This window comes from Gymnodraco acuticeps, unplaced genomic scaffold, assembly GCF_902827175.1.
Source record: "Gymnodraco acuticeps unplaced genomic scaffold, fGymAcu1.1, whole genome shotgun sequence".
NCBI lineage: Eukaryota > Metazoa > Chordata > Actinopteri > Perciformes > Bathydraconidae > Gymnodraco > Gymnodraco acuticeps.
Window position 1 is genome coordinate 1,494,298 of NW_022990889.1, and position 22,812 is coordinate 1,517,109.

Consider the following 22,812-nt stretch of genomic DNA (forward strand, 5'->3'; position numbering starts at 1 on the left):
TAATCATCTCCTTGAACACTGCTTATCTTGAACAGCAATATAAACCAGCCAGAGATTCTCAAAAGTTCCTTCGGCAATGTCATTTGGATTTGTACCACTTCAACAGATTAGGTATTATCTTGATTTCAACAATATGTTCACATGAAAAATATGGATGTAGCTCACCTATATAGAGTGATGAGTCTTTCTTCTTCACGTGATCATCGATGTAGGACACCCCCAGGGGCTGCACCGGCGTGGCCCCGATCCCCAGTAGGACCTGGGCTCCAATCAGCAGCAGGTACATCATGTTGGTGTTGGCCCTGTTGCCGCATATAATGTCCTCATCCCTCTGAACCTCTATGCTGCTGGTGTTCGAGCAAACATCCCGACCCACGTCAGACCTCAACGTCTCCCCTATCTCATACTGTTTCGTCAGAAACTCAGGCAGAGCTGAGAGAAGGGCGCCAAGAGCCATGACGATGCCCCCGCAGCCGATCAGACGGGGCCGATGTGCTTTGGCCCCAAAGTAGCTGACAAACAGGATCAGAGCCAGGTTGCCTATCTCAAAGCTGCTGGCTATCACCCCCACGTCAGCACTCTGCAGGTTGAACCGCCGCTCCAGGGTGGTCAGCACACTCACCTGGAGACAAAATCAAACCAAGTGGGTCAAGGCAATGATTATTGCGGGGAGGCTGTGGCTCAGTGGATAGTGTGCTGGACTTAGAAACAGGAGATAGTAAGTTCGAGTCCCACTGCAGTCAGCATGTCGTTGTGTCCCTGGGCAAGACACTTCACCCCAAATTGCTCCTGTGGGGATTGTCCACAGTACTGAATGTATGTAAGTCGCTTTGGATAAAAGCGTCTAACAAGTGACATGTAATGTAATTATGAGGGATGGAACACACAAAGACAAGGATGTGGGAATCTGATGCCTAATATCAAGGAGAAAAATCTATTATATGATTTATCGATGATAAGTATTATAAGCATTCAAACTCTATGACTTTATTTATACATGCAACCTGTATCCGTAACATCTGTATATAGAAAAATGTGTGTTCATGTAAGTTTGTCAATGCAGAACACATTGTGATCGACAGCGAACAGTTCAGTCAGTTCCAACGGATCACTCAGAAATACCAAGTGTAATTGGGGACTATATTCTTGAAAGAATCGTGGATTTTTTCGTCATCAATTCCAGACTGTGCCTTTCCTTGAAAAACCCTGAATAACAATCTGTTCAGATGTTCCACGCTGTGGCTCCTCCCTGGAAACTTGCCTCTGGTTTTGATTAGCCGGGCTCAGATACATTTAGCTTTAGTGAAAATAACTCATCCCAAGCTTCCCTCTCTTAAACAGCTGTCATCCCGCAAGAGCTATAATCTACCAGTATCTACCAGCTGAACACAACCCAGCAAAACTGGTTGTTTAGCCCAGTTTGGTTTGTTAACTGTAGTTGTCACAGTCTAAATAATGTAATACAATATTTATTTTCAGTGTGCGAGTGCATACAACATTGCTGATGTTATTTCAAAGTCAAAGACATTTTGATAAGAGCTGGGCTGTGTTTGCTTTTGATGTGTGGGAACAGTCTCTCTCTGCCATGTGAACCACAGCCACACATTTAAACGGTTATGAAGCTATTTTCAGATCCGTCCCAAACTGTCCTTGAAAGGGCATCACAATTTTTCATTTCCCCAACGGGCTCGGGAGTTTTGACTCAACTCTAAACAAACCGTAAAAAAGGATCCACCAACACAAACATCCCTTTTTGAAAAAGGGGACATCACTGCATGATGAATCAACTTGTGGTTTTGCTTTCAGAAAATGGTTTCATCAAATGCTCGATTATGCTAATGTGACGTACACATAGTTGATGTGAATAAGAGCAGCATGTAACACCGAAGTGACCTTTGAGTTAGCTGTATGTCGCTTAAACAACCACAACATTGCTATCTTCCCACCAAATCTGGTGCTGAATCAGTAAGGAACATAGAAGTAACGTCTTAGAGTTTTTGGCCAGTCGGTTCTATTTTGTGATACTACAATATTTCCTGAAGCAGAAAGGAAAGAAAGTACCACACAGATACCTAAAATATGATCTGTTTCTCTAAAACTATCCAAACACTTCTCTACACTCTGTCCATTTCAAGACCATAATGCACAGCAGTCTAGTAAATGAGAAGTCTTTGACAACTTAAACCAACATCAGACAGCCGGTTTGCTTTGTCATTAGGGTTAAAAGAAAAAATAAATTGTCCTCTGTGATTTTATGAAGCAGAAGTGACAGCAGGTCGTTGCAGCTGCTCTAAACTCAGCTACACTGACCTTCACTCCACATCAAAGCGTTGGGAGGATGATTGTTGGGAGTGTTTCGTGCCGTTGTCCTTTTGGTGACGTTGAGTTGAAAACTTCAGAATGAGTCACAGCTCTCTGCTCTTTCTCACTGAATGCAAACACTCATGACAGGATGTTTGTATCCAAGCTGGCTCTGCTCCACAGGGATGTGATCTCAACATTGTCTCATCCACCTCTTAGAAATGATGCCAGGTCTAAACAACTTGTTGACACCGTAGCTTTAGCTCTTCACAGATAGTGCCACTTCAACAGAGTATAGCAGAGCAAGTGAAGCCGTCATCAAATCCAATCACATCCCATCCCATTGCAGGAGGTCTGTGTGAGTGACTGAGAGCTGCTGCTCCCCGCAGTGGAAACACTGATGTGTTGAGCCCTCGTGTCTAGGTTCAACATGTTTATGCACTTTCACTCTGACTTAAACAGGCAGCCTTCCAGGAGGATTACAGTCTGAATAAATGATATAGGAAAGTTTGAGTGGATTGCATACTGGTCAGTGGTAACAGCCACATTTTCTCCAAAATACTCAAACTGTGGAAATGTTTTATCTGTTGCATGGCAACAAAACAAACCTCGTCAAGTTGTGTGACACCTCATCGCCAAACAGAAAAACGAGTCTTGTCTGAGCACAAGAATCCCGAATTCCACAGGCTTTTTTCCCCCAGGATTTACTGATAGGGTGTTTATTAGCAAAAAGGCAGCTCAACGCTGACATCCACTTCAACACATTAAGGTTTAGCTCTGATGGTGAAAGTGCTGAAATGGTGCTATTTGTGATGGCACAGCAGCTGTTTATACTTGAAGTTAAAGCTATTTAGAAGCATTTCTATTCAGCTTTATGAAGTGTAGCCTCCTGAATGGTGGACTGAAGGTTAACCAGAGGTACTTTATCTGCTCTGAATTAGCCATTTTAAAATGTTGTTTGTTGTTGTTTAAAATAGGCTAAATCCACAATGTTACCCATGTGAATGCTGTGTATTTTAGACCTTTTTCTTTCTTTTGGTACTCTGTTAATGGCTCCATCTGTGTGCTATTAGATGAAAATGGCCTAAGGCTGATAAAGCAAAAATAAATGACCTGGATGATGTATGCTTTGATTTGCCTGTAAATTAATCAAAATGATTTATTGTCTCAGCATTGAATACAAAAATAGCCTCGTTGTTAATACTGAAATGTAATATGGTTTTAAAATGACAATTACTTTCTGTCATACAATTTGGGCTTCTCCCTCCTTCCTACGCTCAGCTGATTCAGAGCATCTGAAGTTTGACAGGTTTGCTCAGCTGAGACGAACACAGTGAGGTTCAGGTGTTGGTGTAAGAAATTATTCTTATAAAGGAAGTCTTTATACAAACAAACCTTAAAGCCTTTAAGTCACACATACAGCTTCCCAGGGCTTAATATCTAGTATCAACTCAAGCAATTAAAATGTTATGTGGTGACTGCAGAAAAGTAGCAACAATATATCTGTCTCTGTAGATTTTCTATGCTATAAAATAAGACGGTTGGTATATTGTGTAGAACCAGATCAAATTACTACATATAATACGGGGATCTTACTCAGGTTTGTTTCTGCACAACTTGGTCTCCAACCAACATTTGTTTACATCGTTGATGCAAGCTTTTGTCATTTCAGATTCAAAATCAGTTAAACACTGCTCATTAAAACTTTCCAAAGGCAGAGAGCGTTGGTTTATTTGGCTTGAAAATACAAATAATCAACTCTCAAATTAGATGCAGATGAGTTTTTCTGTCGCTTGACTGATATTTTCAGCCCATTTTTCAGGCAAAAGGGATGAAATTAATAATAAAGGTCCTGCAGTCCATCAGACAGTCACCAACCGCTGAAAAATATACAATATTGTACTTCAGATGTAGATTTTTAAATCACAGGTGGCGATTATTTTAATATCATATACAAAAAAAACTGGAAAAAAAAGATAATTTCTAAAAACTGAGAAAAAAAACCCTCTAATCCAGGGGTGCCCAAACAGTCGATCGCGATCGACCGGTCGATCGCGGGGAGATTCCCAGTCGATCGCGAGATGTGTCTAAAAATAGAACAACAACATTCTGTTTGATCGTTAATGTCCTATAACATAATCTTCCCGTGCCAGAATAATGCACTTGAACGCATCAAAGCTTTGTGATTGGCCGGCGTGACCCCATGTGTCGGGGCGTGGCTGGTGAGCAGTGGGCACTATTTCGCTGACGTTGTCCGTGTCAACAGGAGTGACAGTCACACAAGACCACAATTATGGCAGAAGCAAAAAAGCCCAAAATATATAATTTTCACTCCGAGTGGGAGGATGATTATTTGTGTATCTATTCCAATTCAAAGTCCATCTGTCTCATCTGCAATGCGAGCGTGGCTTTATCGAAGAAGGGTAATTTAGGAGCGGCATTTCAAAACAGTGCACAAACGCTACGAGACGGAATTCCCTCCTAATTCTGCCCAACGCTCCCAAAAGGGGAGGGGCCTGAAAGGACAGCTAAATGCACAGCAGTCCATTTTCACCAGGCCCAACAACAAGAGCAAGGCTGCTACCATAGGCATAGCATCTTAACGTGTCAGTCACGTTCTTGAGAAATACATGAAGTCTTTCAAAGACGGCGAAGTTGTGAAAGAAGCATTCCTGGAGGCTGCCGACGCGCTTTTGGGGGACAGTAAAAATAACAGTAGCATTTCAACAGGTTTTTGATATAATACAAACTCAAGTTAGATACCGTTATTAATCAGCTGTAAGTTTTTGTTTGTTTGAACTTATTCATTACAATTATTGTACAAAATGGTATAAGAAATGCAAACATTAAGATATGTTCTGTTTAAATTGATTATAGTCTATTATCAATTCAGGTTAAGAAATTAGTGTTGCTTGCATCCTATTTTAAAAAGGCATTTATTTTTATAATCTACTAAAATGCAACAAAAAAAGGATTTGATTCTATTAATTTTGTCTTTTGTATTGCACTTTGGCAGCAGATTCCTGTGTAGCTTCAGATCTGAGTTGTCTTATTAGTAAGCCTAATTTATACTTTTGTAGCAACACTATTTTTATATAATGGCAAAGAAAGGGTTCAGAGTCTTTTTTCCCTGTGTCATATGTGGCAGCACTGTTCAATGTTTCTTGAAAACATTACCCACTGTAGTGACGTGTGAATAAACTCCAACTCCGTATCAACAACACTGTTGTGTAACTTCAGTTGAATACTTGTATGTGTGTAGATTAGAAAGAGGTAAGATAAAGGATCTGCAGTATTTTATGAAGTATTCATCGTACAAAGGTCAGTTTTATACAAGTAGAAGTGTGTATTTACCTGGTCAGTAACTACGCCTCTCTATTTGGACTGGTAGATCTCGGCAGACTGGCAACTTTAAAAGTAGCTCTCGGTTAAAAAAAGGTTGGGCACCCCTGCTCTAATCAATCAAGAAACAATGATACACAAATCTGTGCTTCTTTGGCATTTGCCTGGGCAGGCCACAGTGTGTTCTCTTGCAGCCGGGCGTCTAAATCAGGATATCTATGGGATTAGTTTTGTATCATAAAGATAAAGCAACACTTTCTCAGAATAAAGCAAAACTATGAGTTTAAAAGAAGCAAGCAAGCAAAAATAAAATAAATTTCAAAAATAAAACTATAAGTTGCAAACAAATCATTTGTGTAATCATGTAAACACGCCATAAGAGAGCTTGCTGGCAGTAAAGGGACAAAACTCTATCATGGCCATCTTTGCTTTCTCTGAGCTGCTTGCTGTACAAGACACTTAGCAACATGCTGGATATCTATGGGATTAGTTTTGTATCATAAGATAAAGCAGCACTTTCTCAGAATAAAGCAAAACTAAGAGTTTAAAAAAATAAAAAAACTGAGTCAAGCAAAATAAAATAAATTTCAAAAATAAAACTATAAGTTGCAAACAAATCATTTGTGTAATCATGTAAACTATAAGTCTTTTTTTCCTTTGTTTTAACATATCTTTTTGTTTGCAGTTATTGTTTCTTCTTTCTCAATGATCAGACTTTTGCTCTCGCTGCAGCTCTTCTCGTTTGCGCTCCCTCATTTTTTGTTTTCGATTTGGACACAAACGTCCCAGGTGGGCGGGATTTTCAGGGGTGCGTCCCCATTCGCTACTCAGTTTTTGAGTGACAGCCCACTACACCACAGATCATACAGTGCAACTCATGCAGCAAACTCCGGAGTCCACTCGGCCACGTTAGTGTTGGTGTCTCCTGGGGGGTTTTCATGAACATATTTTTTTAGTTGCGCTTCCACTTGGCCTAGTTTTGGCCCGGGGCTACTTTTTCACCTTTTTTCTGGCCCGACTAAATCGTGGTTCTAGGGTCAGGAACAACCAGGCTGAGTCGGGCTGAGTATGCTAAACTAGAGAGAGAATCGCTGGCAAGGGGGCTACAACTACAACAAGATGAACATATTTGACCGTGATTTAATTGTAATACACGTTTCAAAATGATGCCGAAGTAACAACATACTGATACTGGTTAGTAAAAACCATGAATTAATGCTTTGACAAGTCTGCAGACGGCAGGCGAAAAACCCTTTTAAAATGCGTGTTTTCTAAATGGAGCTTGGCTAAGCTAACGTTATATATGCTCCGACCGTCCACACTCACAACAACGGCCTATACAGACATAAATAAACCAGCGACTGTATTCGCCATGACACAGGCAGTCTGTGGTTTGTACTTGTTTAACTTTTGTCTAGTTTCTGAACAGATATGAAGAGCTGTGAGCTCTGAGTGCTAAGAGCTAACAGCTGTGTTGTTTTTTGGGGCGCTCATTGAAGATGACGTCACGGCTCCGCCTACACTGCGTTACTATAGTACCTACCCCAGTTCCTAAACTGTAATGGAAGCGCAGCATTAAAGTGAGCCGGGCCTAATAAGGCCTAACCAAACCGAGCGAGGCCGAGCGAGGCCTGCAGTGGAAACGCGCCATTAACTCCCCATCATCCAATCAGAGATACCACAGTAGCTCATGTAGATCGACACCAGTTCACCAGATTGTAAACGAACCAGATACATAAAGTCCTGTCTGAAGAAGGTAAATAATGGCGCATTTCCACTACAGTGCGGAGCTTGCTGCCCGGCCCGTTTTTCAGGGTTCATACACTTTTTCACCAATGATTTTCAATGACTTTTCCATGACTTCTCAATGACCTTTACCTCATTTTCCATGACCAAAAAAAAATTACCACTGAAAATGGTTTATTTTAACATGGAACAGGAAAATAATGTCTGCATATGAAACATGTTGTGCTTATCTAAAACAAATCAAATAGTAGGCTTACTAGCTTCTACACAGGGGTGGGGAACCTCCGGCCCCCGGGCCGTATACGGCCCGCGAGACCATTTGGTGTGGTCCTCGAGGTAGTTTATAAACACACGCAAAAAATTAAAGAAATCTAGACCGCAAACAAATTAAACAAGCGAGTGCCTGTTTTTTCTGGCCAAGGTCAGGGTCCTTGAACACAACACGAGCCTAACGTGTCATTACGTGGTATATGTCTCGTCTGACAGGGGTGCAGTTCTGTCTGAGAGCACCAGAACGCCACTCCGGCACTTCCACAACTTGCAGTAGGCTACCCATAAGGAGCCGTATACATGCCGCAGTTTTTGCGTGGCTGTGTTTTTAGTTGAAAGCCCAGTGGCGATCTGTTCATCTGTCACACTGATCATACAGTCAATAACTTTGTTGTTATTAGCATCTGGTTCGCTAGCTATGCTAACGAATATAAGAAGTTCTCCAACCAGTATCTTTATATGATCATTATAATTATACAAAAATAAGAGAATAAAGTAAACAGGTATAAAATACTATATGACAGTAAAAAAAAGTTGTTATTAATAAACAAGAATACAGTTTGAAAGGTGAGTGATTTGTAAAATATCCATAAATAAAAATAAATCTATTTACAGTTCTGTTTATGGGTGTTGAGAGATGTATCCATAGATCTCTCCATGTTGCTCTCAAAGTGCACCAGATTGATGCTTTTAACTTCAATATTTAAAAGAAAATGTGGGTTCCCCCCCCCCGCCCCACTTAAATCATGTTCACATGTATAGGAAACTAAATACATTTGCACACATCTTGTGTCCAATATCTTTCTGTTTTGGTGGTCATGCCACAACCGTGCACGTGCATGCATTCTGACATTTTTGTGATTTTAGTATTTTTAAGCAGAGGTCAATCATTTGTACGGCCCTCGGAGGATGTTGAAAAAATTGAAATGGCCCTTGAGAGGAAAAAGGTTCCCCACCCCTGCTCTAGAGGATAAGCAACTGTAGTCAGGGAGGCAAACTCATCAGGTATGAAAAAGGTGACAAGGATCCGAGGATCCGAGCCTCCGACCCCACGGAATATTGGCTTTAAAATGAGGAACAGAGGATTTTAGCAGTCAGAACAACTAAAGCAGCAGTGTTAATAATAACAGAAACGCCAAAGAGTCACATCTAATAGAAATATATAAAAGCATTTATTTGAATTGTGTAGCAGTCAGTTTATAATTCTGGCAGCACTGTTGAGCATTTTGAAAATGTATTTTCATGCCTCTGTGCAAGGCTTAGTCTTTATATCTGTATAGCCACTGGTGTAACTAAGTTCATAAACTCAACACACTTTTTAGTGTCAGGAAGGAACCCTTGTCTTTTTCTCTGCAAACAGAATCTACCTACGGGTACAAATAAATAACCTGAACCTGAACCTGAAGGTACATGATGTACTTCTACTCACTACAGTTCAGAGGTACATGGTGTACTTCGACTCCACTACAGTTCAGAGGTACATGGTGTACTTCTACTCACTACAGTTCAGAGGTACATGGTGTACTTCGACTCCACTACAGTTCAGAGGTACATGGTGTACTTCGACTCCACTACAGTTCAGAGGTACATGGTGTACTTCTACTCACTACAGTTCAGAGGTACATGGTGTACTTCTACTCACTACAGTTCAGAGGTACATGGTGTACTTCTACTCCACTACATGTATTTAATACCTTTAGTTACTTTACAGATCTGGATGAATGATGTGAAATATAACCAAGTGTTAAATCAGACTTTAGTTCCACCTGGAGTAAATCCACAAGCTACCCTGCAGTATACAAAGTAATTCAAACTAGCTGCACCTTTACCAGCTTTGAGAACACTTTCATGATCAATCTTTATAAAACATATCATATACACTGAACAAAAATATAAATGCAACACTTTTGTTTTTGCTCCCATTTTTCATGAGATGAACTCAAAGATCTAAAACATTTTCTATATACACAAAATAACCATTTCTCTCTAATATTGTTCACAAATCTGAAAAAATCTGTGATAGTGAGCACTTCTCCTTTGCCGAGATAATCCATCCCACCTCACAGGTGTGGCATATTAAGATACTGATTAGACAGCATGATTATTGCACAGGTGTGCCTTAGGCTGGCCACAATAAAAGGCCACTCTGAAACGTGCAGTTTTGCTTTATTGGGGGGGTCCGAAAACCAGTCAGTATCTGGTGTGACCACCATTTGCCTCACGCAGTGCAACACATCTCCTTCGCATAGAGTTGATCAGGTTGTTGATTGTGGCCTGTGGAATGTTGGTCCACTCCTCTTCAATGGCTGTGCGAAGTTGCTGGATATTGGCAGGAACTGGAACACGCTGTCGTATACGCCGATCCAGAGCATCCCAAACATGCTCAATGGGTGACATGTCCGGTGAGTATGCTGGCCATGCAAGAACTGGGATGTTTTCAGCCTCCAGGAATTGTGTACAGATCCTTGCAACATGGGGCCGTGCATTATCATGCTGCAACACGAGGTGATGGTCGTGGATGAATGGCACAACAATGGGCCTCAGGATCTCGTCACGGTATCAATCAAATGCACCTGTGTTCGTCGTCCATAACATACGCCTGCCACACACGCTGTCTGCCATCTGCCCTAAACAGTGAAAACCGGGATTCATCCGTGAAGAGAACACCTCTCCAACGTGCCAGACGCCATCGAATGTGAGCATTTGCCCACTCAAGTCGGTTACGACGACGAACCGGAATCAGGTCGAGACTCCGATGAGGACGACGAGCATGCAGATGAGCTTCCCTGAGACGGTTTCTGACAGTTTGTGCAGAAATTCTTTGGTTGTGCAAACAGATTGTTGCAGCAGCTGTCCGAGTGGCTGGTCTCAGATGATCTTGGAGGTGAACATGCTGGATGTGGAGGTCCTGGGCTGGTGTGGTTACACGTGGTCTGCGGTTGTGAGGCAGGTTGGATGTACTGCCAAATTCTCTGAAACGCCTTTGGAGACGGCTTATGGTAGAGAAATGAACATTCAATTAACGGGCAACAGCTCTGGTGGACATTCCTGCTGTCAGCATGCCAATTGCACACTCCCTCAAAACTTGCGACATCTGTGGCATTGTGCTGTGTGATAAAACTGAACATTTCAGAGTGGCCTTTTATTGTGGCCAGCCTAAGGCACACCTGTGCAATAATCATGCTGTCTAATCAGCATCTTGATATGCCACACCTGTGAAGTGGGATGGATTATCTCGGCAAAGGAGAAGTGCTCACTATCACAGATTTTTTCAGATTTGTGAATAATGTTTGAGAGAAATGGTTATTTTGTGTATAAAGAAAATGTTTTAGATCTTTGAGTTCATCTCATCAAAAATGGGAGCAAAAACAAAAGTGTTGCGTTTATATTTTTGTTCAGTGTATGTTATTCTGAAATGGACCAATCTGCACAATGACTACTTTTACTGTCGCTACTTTCACTATATTTTGATGAGAATACTTTTCTACTTTTACTTGAGGAACATTTTGAATGCAGGACTTTTACTGAAACAGAGTATTCCTACACTCTGGTACTTCTACTTTTATTCAAGTACAAGATCTGAGTACTTCTACTTTTACTCAAGTACAAGATCTGAGTACTTCTACTTTGACTAAAGTACAAGATCTGAGTACTTCTACTTTTATTAAGTACAAGATCTGAGTACTTCTACTTTTATTAAGTACAATATCTGAGTACTTCTACTTTTACTCAAGTACAAGATCTGAGTACTTCTACTTCTACTAAAGGATAAGATCTGAGTACTTCTACTTTTAATCAAGTACAAGATCTATACTTATACCACCTCTGTTTATAGCCTATGAAAAAAACTATGAGAAAACTAAGGCTAAAGCTAACGTTAGCAGATAGTGACAATGTATGCTAGCTAGCTCAACGATTCCTTAAATAATATTGCGACAGAAAAACGTTTCAGTTCACATGATCACATCACGCTCTGCCGCTCTGCTCTGAACGGCCCGTTCTAACAGCTGTTCACCAGCGGCTCAGTCTGTGCCACAGTGACTCTGCAGTTAACGAACGCACCGTAGATAATGTAGCTGACCCTCATCCCGGAGCAGCAGAGTTCAGCCGACAGGCAGGAAGACTCGAGCACACAGCTCGCGCTTCATATATTAAAAAATAACACCATGATGATCATGATGGCACATAACAGCTCGCGACCGCATTATTTCAGCGATTAGATTAAATGTAAATTATATTTGACGCAACTTTAGTTACATTTCCATGACTTTTCCAAAACTTTGGGAAAAATATTGTTTTCCATAACTTTTCCAGGGCCTGGAATTTGCATTTTCAATTTCCATGACTTTTCCAGGTTTTCAATGACCGTACGAACCCTGGTTTTTGGTTGCGTTTCCACTTAGCGTAGTACCGGCTAGCGGGTACTATTTCACAGTTTTTCTGGCCCCCATAAAATCGAGGTTCGTTCCGGGCCAACAACCAGGCTGAGTCGGGCTGAGTATGCTAAACTAGAGAGAGAATCGCTGGCAAGGGGGCTACAACTACAACAAAATGAACATATTTGACCGTGATTTAATTGTAATACACGTTTCAAAATGATGCCGAAGTAACAACATACTGATACTGGTTAGTAAAAACCATGAATTAATGCTTTGACAAGTCTTCAGACAGACGGCAGGCAAAAAACCTTTTAAAATGCGTGTTTTCTAAATGGAGATCGGCTAAGCTAACGCAGTATATGCTCTGACCGTCCACACTCACAACAACGGCCTATACAGACATAAATAAACCAGCAACTGTATGCCATGACACAGACAGTCTGTGGTTTGTACTTGTTTAACTTTTGTCTAGTTTCTGATCAGATATGAGGAGCTGTGAGCTTGAGTGCTAACAGCTAACGGCTGATGTTGTTTTTCTGTGGTTCTCATTGAAGATGACGTCACGGCTCCGCCTACACTGCGTTACTATAGTTACTGCCCCAGCTACTAAACTGTAACGGAAACGCAGCATACTCAATGTAAATAAGCTCTGTTGTGTTGACGAACAAAAGTAGGCCTGAAAGCATCATGTGAGTAAATGATTCCTAACCTGACCTGGGTTATTGTTTAAACTGTTTGAACAGGTGTGCAAAACTATAAAAAGCAGAACAATTGTGTCATCAGAAACACACAATAAAGAGGAAGTCTTCTTTAGGAAATTGTCCTAACTGACTCTGAGTTGCACCGCCATGCTGTCGCTGTTCTCTGGCTATGATGCTCAGCAGGTCCACTGACAGAGAAGATAAGATGTTCCACTCCAAATATGGCCAAGGCATTCAGGGTTTAGTCTATTAATTGTAAGTATGAAACAGTATGAATCTTAAAGAATAAAACCAAGTTAATGTCAAAACTCAATGTTCATATTGTTTGCCTGAGGCTGTGGGACTCCTCTGGGACTTTTTTAGGAATATTTGGAGCACTTCAAGGAGATTTGTCCCACAAATTATACACGAGTCTCTGTATAAGTTTGGATCTTTGTGGGTTTTGAGGTTTTCATTGCAACAGTGTCATATACAATACACATATTGATGTTTTACAGAAACAGATCACACATTTAAATAAACCTCATGTTACACCGGCTCCATGTGTTGGATCACTGTTAATAGTAAAATTGAAAGAGTGCGTAGACACAGGAAGTAAGAAGGATGGGAGGGGGGTCCTTGACCTTGACTGACATTTTGGGTAAAATCATCCAACTACTGCCTTCTTAAACATGTTTATCAATCATAACCAATGCTAGGCAAAGCTGTAAAGTTACCATTTAATTACTACTGCATGGCTTATTTAAAAAGGGGCTCCGTTTTAATTGTTGTACCTTCAAATTAAAATGGACATCACACAAGCAGCTTTATATATGTTGTCAAACTGTAACACATAAGGGGTAGTTTAGCAGCATGACATCTTCCCTGCAGGTTGTAGCTACTTCACTGAGAAGGACAGAGGTTTATATGTCCCGTCATTGCCCTGCTACGTGTTGTTGTTAGTCCAAAGCATGCAGAGCAGCAGAAATAAACCCCATATGGTGAGCCCAAACCCGGCTAAGACACAATGTGAATGTGACCCGCAGTAGAGTCGCAGTAACAGAGGCAACCCCGCAGGAGCTCGGTTTTCGTAGCACTCACCAGGTATGCTCCGACGGTGCCCTGAGCCAACATGAGGGCGCATTCCGATATCAAAAATATCTTGATATTTGAGAAGCATGAGGAGTTTTTTCGGGGGCCGTCTGTTTCCAGCATGTCGCCACTGCTCTGGTCCGAGTCCCGGGGCTTCTTTACCTGCATCCTCCCCTCACTTCACCCACACAGCACTGCGAGAAACCGAAACACACAGGAGCAGGATGACCGCAGCAGGAAGACACTGTGGCAGCAGGTACGGTGTTTCGCCTTTTCCCTCCTGAAGACTACATTCGCGGTGCTTCTTGTCGCAGTTTTTTTTTCTCTTCAAGAATCTCTCTCCATACACAAGCTACAAAACACGTTAAAAACTCCGCGCTGCTCTGCCGATAGTCTGCGTCTAAACATTGCCTCGTCGTCGACACGCAGGAACATGTAAACTCCCTGAAGGTGTTTGGAAAGGCACACGTGAACCGCGGGCGCTGAAATCTCTGTCAAATCGCATGTTTCCGTAGCCGGCGTGTTGAGGGTTACATCTGCAGGTGAATGTCCCGGTTAAAAGGCTTCTTCTTGTTTCGTTTCCACCCAACTCCCGCCGCTCCGGACTGTCATGGTCCTTCACGCACGCACAATTACTGTGTTCTCTCTCTCTCTCTCTCTCTCTCTCTCTCTCTCTCTCTCTCTCTCTCTCTCTCTCTCTCTCTCTCTCTCTCTCTCTCTCTCTCTCTCTCTCTCTCTCTCTCTCTCTCTCTCTCTCTCTCTCTCTCTCTCTCTCTCTCTCTCATGGCGATGCAGTCACAGCGGCGCATCAGTCTGCACTCTTGACTTGAAACATCACTACAGTAGTCCTGTGGGGCCCCGTGTGTGTGTGGTATTTAAAGTGACTCACTGCCATTTTATGATGCATAATTTCCCCACAATATAGACCTACAGGGATTATAAATCTGTGGTGCAGATTGAGATGATCTACAATGATGATAATTCATTATTGCAAAAGGATTACACAACTATTCAAATTACTAATAAAATGGTTAAGATATTCATTAGGACGTTTATGGCAAATGTTCACTTGTTCAGACTTCTCCAATGCAATAATTAGCTTCTTTCCTGTGTTTATATCACTGTATACCTAATATATTGGACTATATTTATATATTCATGTGATATGTGAGATAGTATTTTAAAGGGAATTTAATTACCCATGAGTATTTCCATTTAAAAAGTCAAACATGACAATGAATGACAACAATTACAACGTCAGGCAACATCTTCAAATGTATAATCCCTCAATTGTATACAGGAATGTATTATAATTTTAGGAGGAAACACTCATTTGAGAAACTGGAGCTATCAAATGTTTGGAAATTCTCATTTTGGGAAATATTTATTTTTTGCCAAGAGTTTGAAGATGTAATAAAGACTGGAAAACAGTTAGCCTGGCTCGGTCCAAATTATCATTAGTATACTTTGTTTTGGATTAGACAAACAAGCACAGACATGTTATTTATTGACTTCTGGAGGTATGCTATACAGATTTGGTTAGCATTAGCTTCAGTCTTTATGCTAACTGCTAAGTCAACTAGCAGCCGACTGTAGCTTTATATCAAATCAAATCAAGTTTTATTTATATAGCACATTTATAAACGATTTATGGTCGAGCCAAAGTGCTGTACATATAATAAAATTAGCCTACAGTAGAGACACTTTACAGCAAATACAACGGCACAGATTGTTCAGAATATCAGTATGAGAAAAACGACACCCTCTATCCTTAGACCCTCACATCGTACAAGGAAAAACTTCCAGAGAAAACCCACAGTTTAAAGGGGAAAAAATGGGAGAAACCTCAGGGAGAGCAACAGAGGAGGGATCCCTCTCCCAGGACGGACAGACGTGCAATAGATGCCGTGTGTAAATCGAAGAGATAATACATTTTACAGCATATAGACCGAATGTTAGGAAATGCATGTGTCTGTAATAAGAAGATGAATCCACGAGGATGTCAGCTTGATATTGATCATACAACACCAATCTCCTCATCTGTAAGTGAATGACAGTGTTCCCAACACATTTCCTTTTTAACAATCAACTTCCAAATATTTGCACGACTAATTGATTTAGCTACTAATCATTAACGCCCTTCTTTATAAGCACTTTGGCGAAGTTGTAGAAAAGACTGTGACGTTTGCTGTTTTTTCCAACATTCATTATTGGATTATCGTGATGTCAGCATGTCTGGGTTGAGGTATTGTGGTGGTTATGATGTAATGTAACCACATAATGTGATGATGATGGGGTGGAACTGCACTGGGTGAAAAACATCTTGTGTAAAGCTGTGAGGGTTTTCTGCACAGCTGTTTGCTCAGTTTTGCAAACAGCAGCAGCAGTATGAGGACATGCAAAGGTCAACTAGATGAGCTGGTAATTGATGAACTGGGAAATGTGTTTTTGAACCAAACTGATTATTAAAAAAGTGGTTCAAACACCACAGTGACAGACAAGATGGTTTTTAAAGTGATATATTTGAGCTTGAATGGTATTCGAGCTACATTTAAGAGTCGATAAACTGCTTAGACGACTGACAGAATATTACTGTATGTTGAAACCCTTTATGTAATTTTACAAGAAAAAATGCAAAATATTTCCAGAGAATCAGCCTCTCCAATGTAAGGTTTTGCTGTTTTCATTTTTATATCATCCAACAAACTCTTTACACTATTATCTTTTTTATAGACTAAAGCCATGGTTGTCAAATTAATTGATAATGAAAATAATAATGAGTTGCAGCCCTACATGCTTTTACTGCCTGAACATGAACTATTTATTGATCCATTTACTTTTTATTTATTTTTCTTGATGAGTTAGCAATTGAGTTTTTTTTAATGAAATTCAATGAGTATGATACATATTATCATCTGCATTAGTTCTGATATGATATATATTATTATTATTATTATTATATAATACTATTTATTCCCTATTTATGTCTCACTTCCTTGGAGCAACAGATGAACCCACATTAAAAATGATATATGTTTGCAGCTGGATTTACAGTTTGACTGTGATTCAGGGCGTTTTTTGGCAGGTGTCCAATGCAAAGTAGTCATCAATCGTAGACGCTCCCTCCCTCTCGCCCAACACTCCCACACAAAAATCCTTTCTACACTTCCACATATTGCTCACTATGGTCAGCCTGCCGGGAGAAGCACAGCATTTACTGTAAAGCTGACAGGTTTAGAGACATCTGACAAAATGTGTGCCATGTTAAAATCCCACCAAGCTAATGTGCCAAAACTGAGACAAGTATATCAATAACCAAAGCTCAACATTACGAGAAATGTAAATTAACACATGTGAGTTTCATATGATTTGAAACTAGACCCCGTAACCTATATAGCCGCAACAGTAACCCGTGTGTGTGTGCTTGCTAGGGGCATTGACGCCTGAAGTCAAATGTAACTTTAAGTGCGTATAAGGCCCAGCACTCCCACACAGGTGCTTTCAACACATTTAACATGGAGGTAATTTGAATCTGGGTGGAGTCTTTGAACTTGTAACAATAGTGGTCTTCAGACTCAGTCACAACAGGATTTAAAACCTCAAAAACATCTGAGCCAGCTAGATTGCTCAGAACACCACAGTGACCATGATTCTTACAGAACAGGGCTGCCGTCAAATAGAGTCTTCAAAAATGGACGTCCTTTGTCTTTGCTAATAATTTTTCTTGGCCTCAATGGAAAACATCATGAGGTCAATGAATAATCTAAAGGAGAGTACATGGGCTTAAGAAAAGCCAACAATGGAGCTAAGTGAATCACACTGCACTTACACTGAGTGGTCAGACACAATCTGTATGCATCCAATCAGGAAAGTGTAAACACCAGTGAACGTGGACTACAGGTGTTTAGGAGCTTAAAGTTAATTGGAGTCAATTTGAAACCCCTCCATCACATGTTATGACCTTATATTTGCACATTCATTTTGAGTAGTTTAATCACGTTGTTTTTCCCTTTTCATATTCATAATCATAGATCATTGAGGGGCCATTATTCCACCAAAAAAGAGAAAAGTAAAATATAAATCAAGTGGTTGAGAGGCATACCATTCCACTGAAACAGCCCTAGATGTCTTCTGCCTGTATCTTTGAATACCAAATCACTATCGCAACAATGATTTAGAAATGTTTTTATCCCTTTAACCATCTTGTTACCCCAAAGATTCATTTCATTCAATACGGTTGTGTGTGTGCTGACTATAAGTCTGAAAACAGTACCATATAAATATGAAAATTACGCTCAGTGTTTGATATGTTTGCATGAACCATCCATACATATTTTTTTATAAAATACATTTATACAGTCTGTTCAGAACAGTTTTGGAATTTATCATGAGTAGAAGGAAGGAACAAATTATGCAGAAATGTGTGTGTGTGTGCAATCAAAAATGTGTCAATGTGTGTTAGCAGGACTGTTTATACAGTAGACGAGCAGGGACATGAGTCAGGTAGTAACAAGCTGTGGGCGGAGACGCCTCGGACCGGTGCCAGGAATGTATGAACGGAAAAGCCTGCAGACTATTGTTTGCCTTCTGAAACAGCTGCTATTTATAGAAATTGGAAAAGGGTGGACTCTGGAAAATAAGCCCAGCCTGTCTGCTGGGAGAAACTGGGAAATGGGAGAAGCCTAAGGAATAACTACTACTAAGTATAAACAAGCTGCTTTAAAGGGACTTTCCTGTTTAAACTTTTTAGGAAAACATTCTTACACAACCATTTTTTCCTAATGTGTGACCAAATGAAACTTTGCTTTAAAATATAATTTTTTCAGTAAATGCGATATGAATGACTGCTGGAAAGCCAATCTTAAAGGGCCCATGTCATGGCCATTTCTACTGATCATATTTCCATTGTTGAGGTCTACTAGAATAGATTTCAATTGTGCAATTTTCCAAAATCACATTGGTTTCTCATACAGCATCTCTGTATAGTATGTGTATTCACCAGGTATTCACTCTCTGTCCTAAACGGCTTGTTGGAGCTCCTGCCCCCCCTCCTCCCTGTGAGCCCAGTGTGCTCTGATTGGTCGGGACGTTGCGAGGCTCGTTGCTGCGAGGAGTGGACAGATTTCCCGGGTCGGCGATACAGCGAGAACAAGCAAAACTCATCCTGAGCACACACAAACACTCACAGCCGGAGTAAAATTTGATATTGAGTAAGAAAAAGTTGAGCAATGTTCAACTTTTGAAGCTTCGGCGGAAGCGTCATCCAATCAAATCATATGCCAGTACAAGCTCTAGCCAATCAAACCACGTGCTTGTGTGTCCGGGGCGGGAGATTCATGTGATTGGTTGTTGGTCGAGCTTCAGACACTCCCGCCGGCAAGCTTCAACGCACGCCGCCGTGTGGACGTTGCGTAAGATACAATCCAAAGTGAAGCTTAAAATACAATACATTATGGATTATTAAAACCTATAGCTGTTAGCTAGGTAGGTCGATTTATTTGACAACACTTAAAGGTGGGGTAGGTAATTTTGGAGAAACCAGCTCGAGTGCGCTATTTGAAAATACACAGCCGGAAAAAATCTGCCACTTCCTTACAGAGCCCCTCCTCCAACACACACGAACGCGCACATTATCAATGAGGGGACGAGATACATTTGCGCACAGATGGAAGGCTGACAGGCAGGTAGGCCATCCAGTTACTTTAGCCGGGCCGGCTAAAATGATTGGTCGTGCTTTTTACAGTACTACGGCTTCCACAGATGACATTTTTTAATGGATTTTTTGTCAAAGCACTTAAAGGTGGGGTAGGTAAGTTTGAGAAACCGGCTCGAGATACACTTTTTGTTATATTCCATGGAATGCTCTTAACATCCCGATAGCAATGAATATCTTAAGTGCTTTGACAAAAAATCCATAAAAAAATTTCATCTGTGGAAGCCCTAGTACTGTAAAAAGCACATGTGTTTAAAAAAACAGGAAATAAAAAAAGAGCTCACCTTGTGATAAACCTGCAAGAGAAAAAGCATTTGAGCTCCATACTATTTCAGAAATAATCCTTGACGTGGTTTAAACAGGAATGCGTTTTATCACAACCAAATTTAACTTTATCTCCGGTAGAATTCTGATCAGGCATTAGCTCCACCTCCTCTTCTTTATTTGTTTTTCAAGCTAAGGACCCAAGATCCGCGTTTCTCTAACAGGGCTTCAAAAGAGGGGTTTGAGCAGTATGAGGCATGGCTACAATGGGTGAACTGTTTGGTATTTTGAAAAAAACTTCACAGACATGTTTTGTATAGGTATGGCCCTACAATATATTTTTCAACTATAGCATGATAGGTCCACTTTAACTTCCATAGATGAACAGTATCTGGGGTGTAGAAACTGGAATTCTTCTCTGTGTAATTATTGACTTTATGAGCAGTTTGTTTCTTGCACAGTGTGTGGTAAGAGCTGTAAAACATTGCTTTCACATAACCATGATGTCTCTGACTCTTCATAGTTCACTGCACCTTTGGTCCCTCACATGGTTTCACCTGCAGTAAAAAATCCTCAGGACAGTGTGTCCTCCTCTTAACTTCAGCTGTCAGGAGTAGTTTTTGTCTCTGTCTAAAACTTCTGGAACCTTACATTTGATCTTGACCCGGAGAGGGAACATCTGCAGCTTTTTCCCTTTTTATCTTCAACTCACTGATTCCTCAGCAAAGCCTGGTCTTATAGAGTTTTGTTTTTTCTAAGAAAGTCAAATGATTGTTTCACATTCGTCTTCTCCTCTGTCATTAGATCCCGGCATCCATTCCAAAAAGCTTCAGACTTTCTGCTACGCCACAGCGGTTGCCATGGAATTGGTTAGTGCGGATATGGGCAGCGGGAGTTTCTGCTCAGTCTGTGAACCTATCAACAGCTTAATTGGAAAGAAGATTGTGAGAGTTGTTGGAAAAGAACGTTGGTCATCATGGGTGATTGCTGAAGCTGTGTCTCCATCATAAGGACTTCAGCTGATATTTGAAAAATATTTTTGTATTTTTTTGTCTTTTCGCATTTATTTGATAGAACATATAGGTACCAGCATCCACCAAACTGATTGTAGAGAATACAGTATGTGCTTTGCAAAGTGGGGACTAACAAAAACATAAAATATATTAAAAAAATGTCTTATATTACATCCTATTTTATGCTGTTTATTTCTACCTACACTACATTTTGTTGCATCAAACTTTGTAGTAATACCTACTGCCGCGAGTCGTATTCTTTAATTTATTTAACTGAATCGACTGAAGTTCCCAAACGTGTTGTTTATTTATTCAAAAACACACAAAAGGTGCCAGCATTGTACATTCTTTCTAATTTCTAACGATCTAAGACTGAACCCAGTCTTCTATGAATTCCTGTGCATGTTCAGACTGTGACCCTGTCCTCCTTCACTCTGAGTCCACAGCTGTCAGAGCGATGCACAGCCAGTCTGTCCTCAGGCGCTGCATCACTTAGCCATGCAGTGCCGCTGAGCTGGAATTTTACCTGGAGAGAGCGGCCTCTACAGAGGACAGCGCTTATTAAAACTCACAGATACTGTAAAGAAACTTTAGGTGGGAAACTCCTGACATGTTGCCTTGTTGTGTCAAATCTTCCACAGATAATACACAGGAGGACTTGCATGGTATTCAGTTTTATTTTGTGTCAAGTAACACAGCAAAGGCAATGTTTTCTACTGCTGCTGGGAGTAACCATGTGAGAAGAAGCCATCTGTGTTAAGTGTTTGATATACCTTTTACTGGATGCACATTGTGACTCTTTATCACCCACAATTATTCTCTCAATAACAGATCAGAGGTTTTAATCTCTCAGTGCTTACAACCGTGACAAGAGATAGACTAATTGAGAGGTTGGACTCAAAGAGAAGCGATTTGCCTACCAACATTTTGTGTCATAGTCCATTTGCTTGCAGTGACCAGCAGTAAAGTAACACCTTAAAGTCACTGTTCTCCACAGACAACAGCAGAACTCTTCAGGGCTCATAAATACTGCATGAACATAAGGATAGTGGAATGGCATTTTCCGCTTTAATGGAAACTATTAAATAACTAAAATATCACATGGCACTTTTTTCTGATTGTGTCCTGTCTAAATATAGCTTGCTGCTGTCTGTTTCACATTTTTAAACCATTTCATGCTGCGGATCTGCTTTCTATTTTTACACCTATATCAATAGAGAGGGCAGCATGTGGTTTTAAAATAGAGTAATTCTGTCTGCGCTGCTGAGGAGAAGGTTTCAAACATAGCATGTAAAAAGCAGCATGGTCCAGTTACCTCCCAGGGGTAAATAAAGCCAAGAGATACATGTTCTTATTTTCAGATGCTTCCTCGCCTCGTGAAGCTTTTATTCACTTATCTTGAGAGGAACTTGAGATATGAAAAACATTTAAGAAAATAGTCACAAAAAAATGCTATGTTATGCTACATATATAAAACAACCTGCTTCATGTGGATGAATGGAGGAAATTGGAAAGCTGCTAAAAGCAGAAAGCTCAGTCTGATGACATAAAAACAAAGATGGAGAAAAAAAGAATCACATTGGGCTTGCTGATCATGGGATTACATTACATTATATGTTTTTGAGATACATGGAAACAATGGCAGGACAGAAGAAATCTCCCCTGGAAGTCATCCCACCGTTTTTGACTTTCACATCAGGCTTAATTTGTCTGTCAAAACAATATTTGCAAACAGGAACAACTTGCTCCCAAAGCAAGAAACCACAGAGCTGAGCCACCATGATGTCATCAACATTTACATCCTGGAGAGAAAGCACTTGCACTTTTTTTTACTGAAGTTCAAGTATTTATTAACTTATGAGCCTCATTCAAGAACGATGTGAACCAAAAATGCAAATGTCCCCTTAAAACACCCTAAAGTACTTTCTTTATTGTCGCAGGATAGTATCCGTGTTTACTTTACAAATTGAGTGTGTCACAAGTCTGAAGGCAAACAGATCTTAAAAATAACA

General features: G+C 40.5%; 1 protein-coding gene across 1 annotated transcript in view; it reads right to left on the minus strand.

Annotated features, from left to right (window-relative positions):
• The window catches only part of slco3a1 (solute carrier organic anion transporter family, member 3A1), a 58,319-nt gene extending 43,853 nt beyond the window's left edge, over nucleotides 1–14,466 (minus strand). The window contains exons 1-2 of the mRNA XM_034233622.1: nucleotides 13,820–14,466; nucleotides 166–622 (exon numbers count right to left, since the gene is read on the minus strand). Coding sequence (XP_034089513.1) covers nucleotides 166–622; nucleotides 13,820–13,978 — 616 coding nt within the window. The 5' untranslated portion in view covers nucleotides 13,979–14,466. The remainder of the gene's footprint in view (nucleotides 1–165; nucleotides 623–13,819) is intronic.
• Between the last annotated feature and the right edge of the window lie 8,346 nt (nucleotides 14,467–22,812).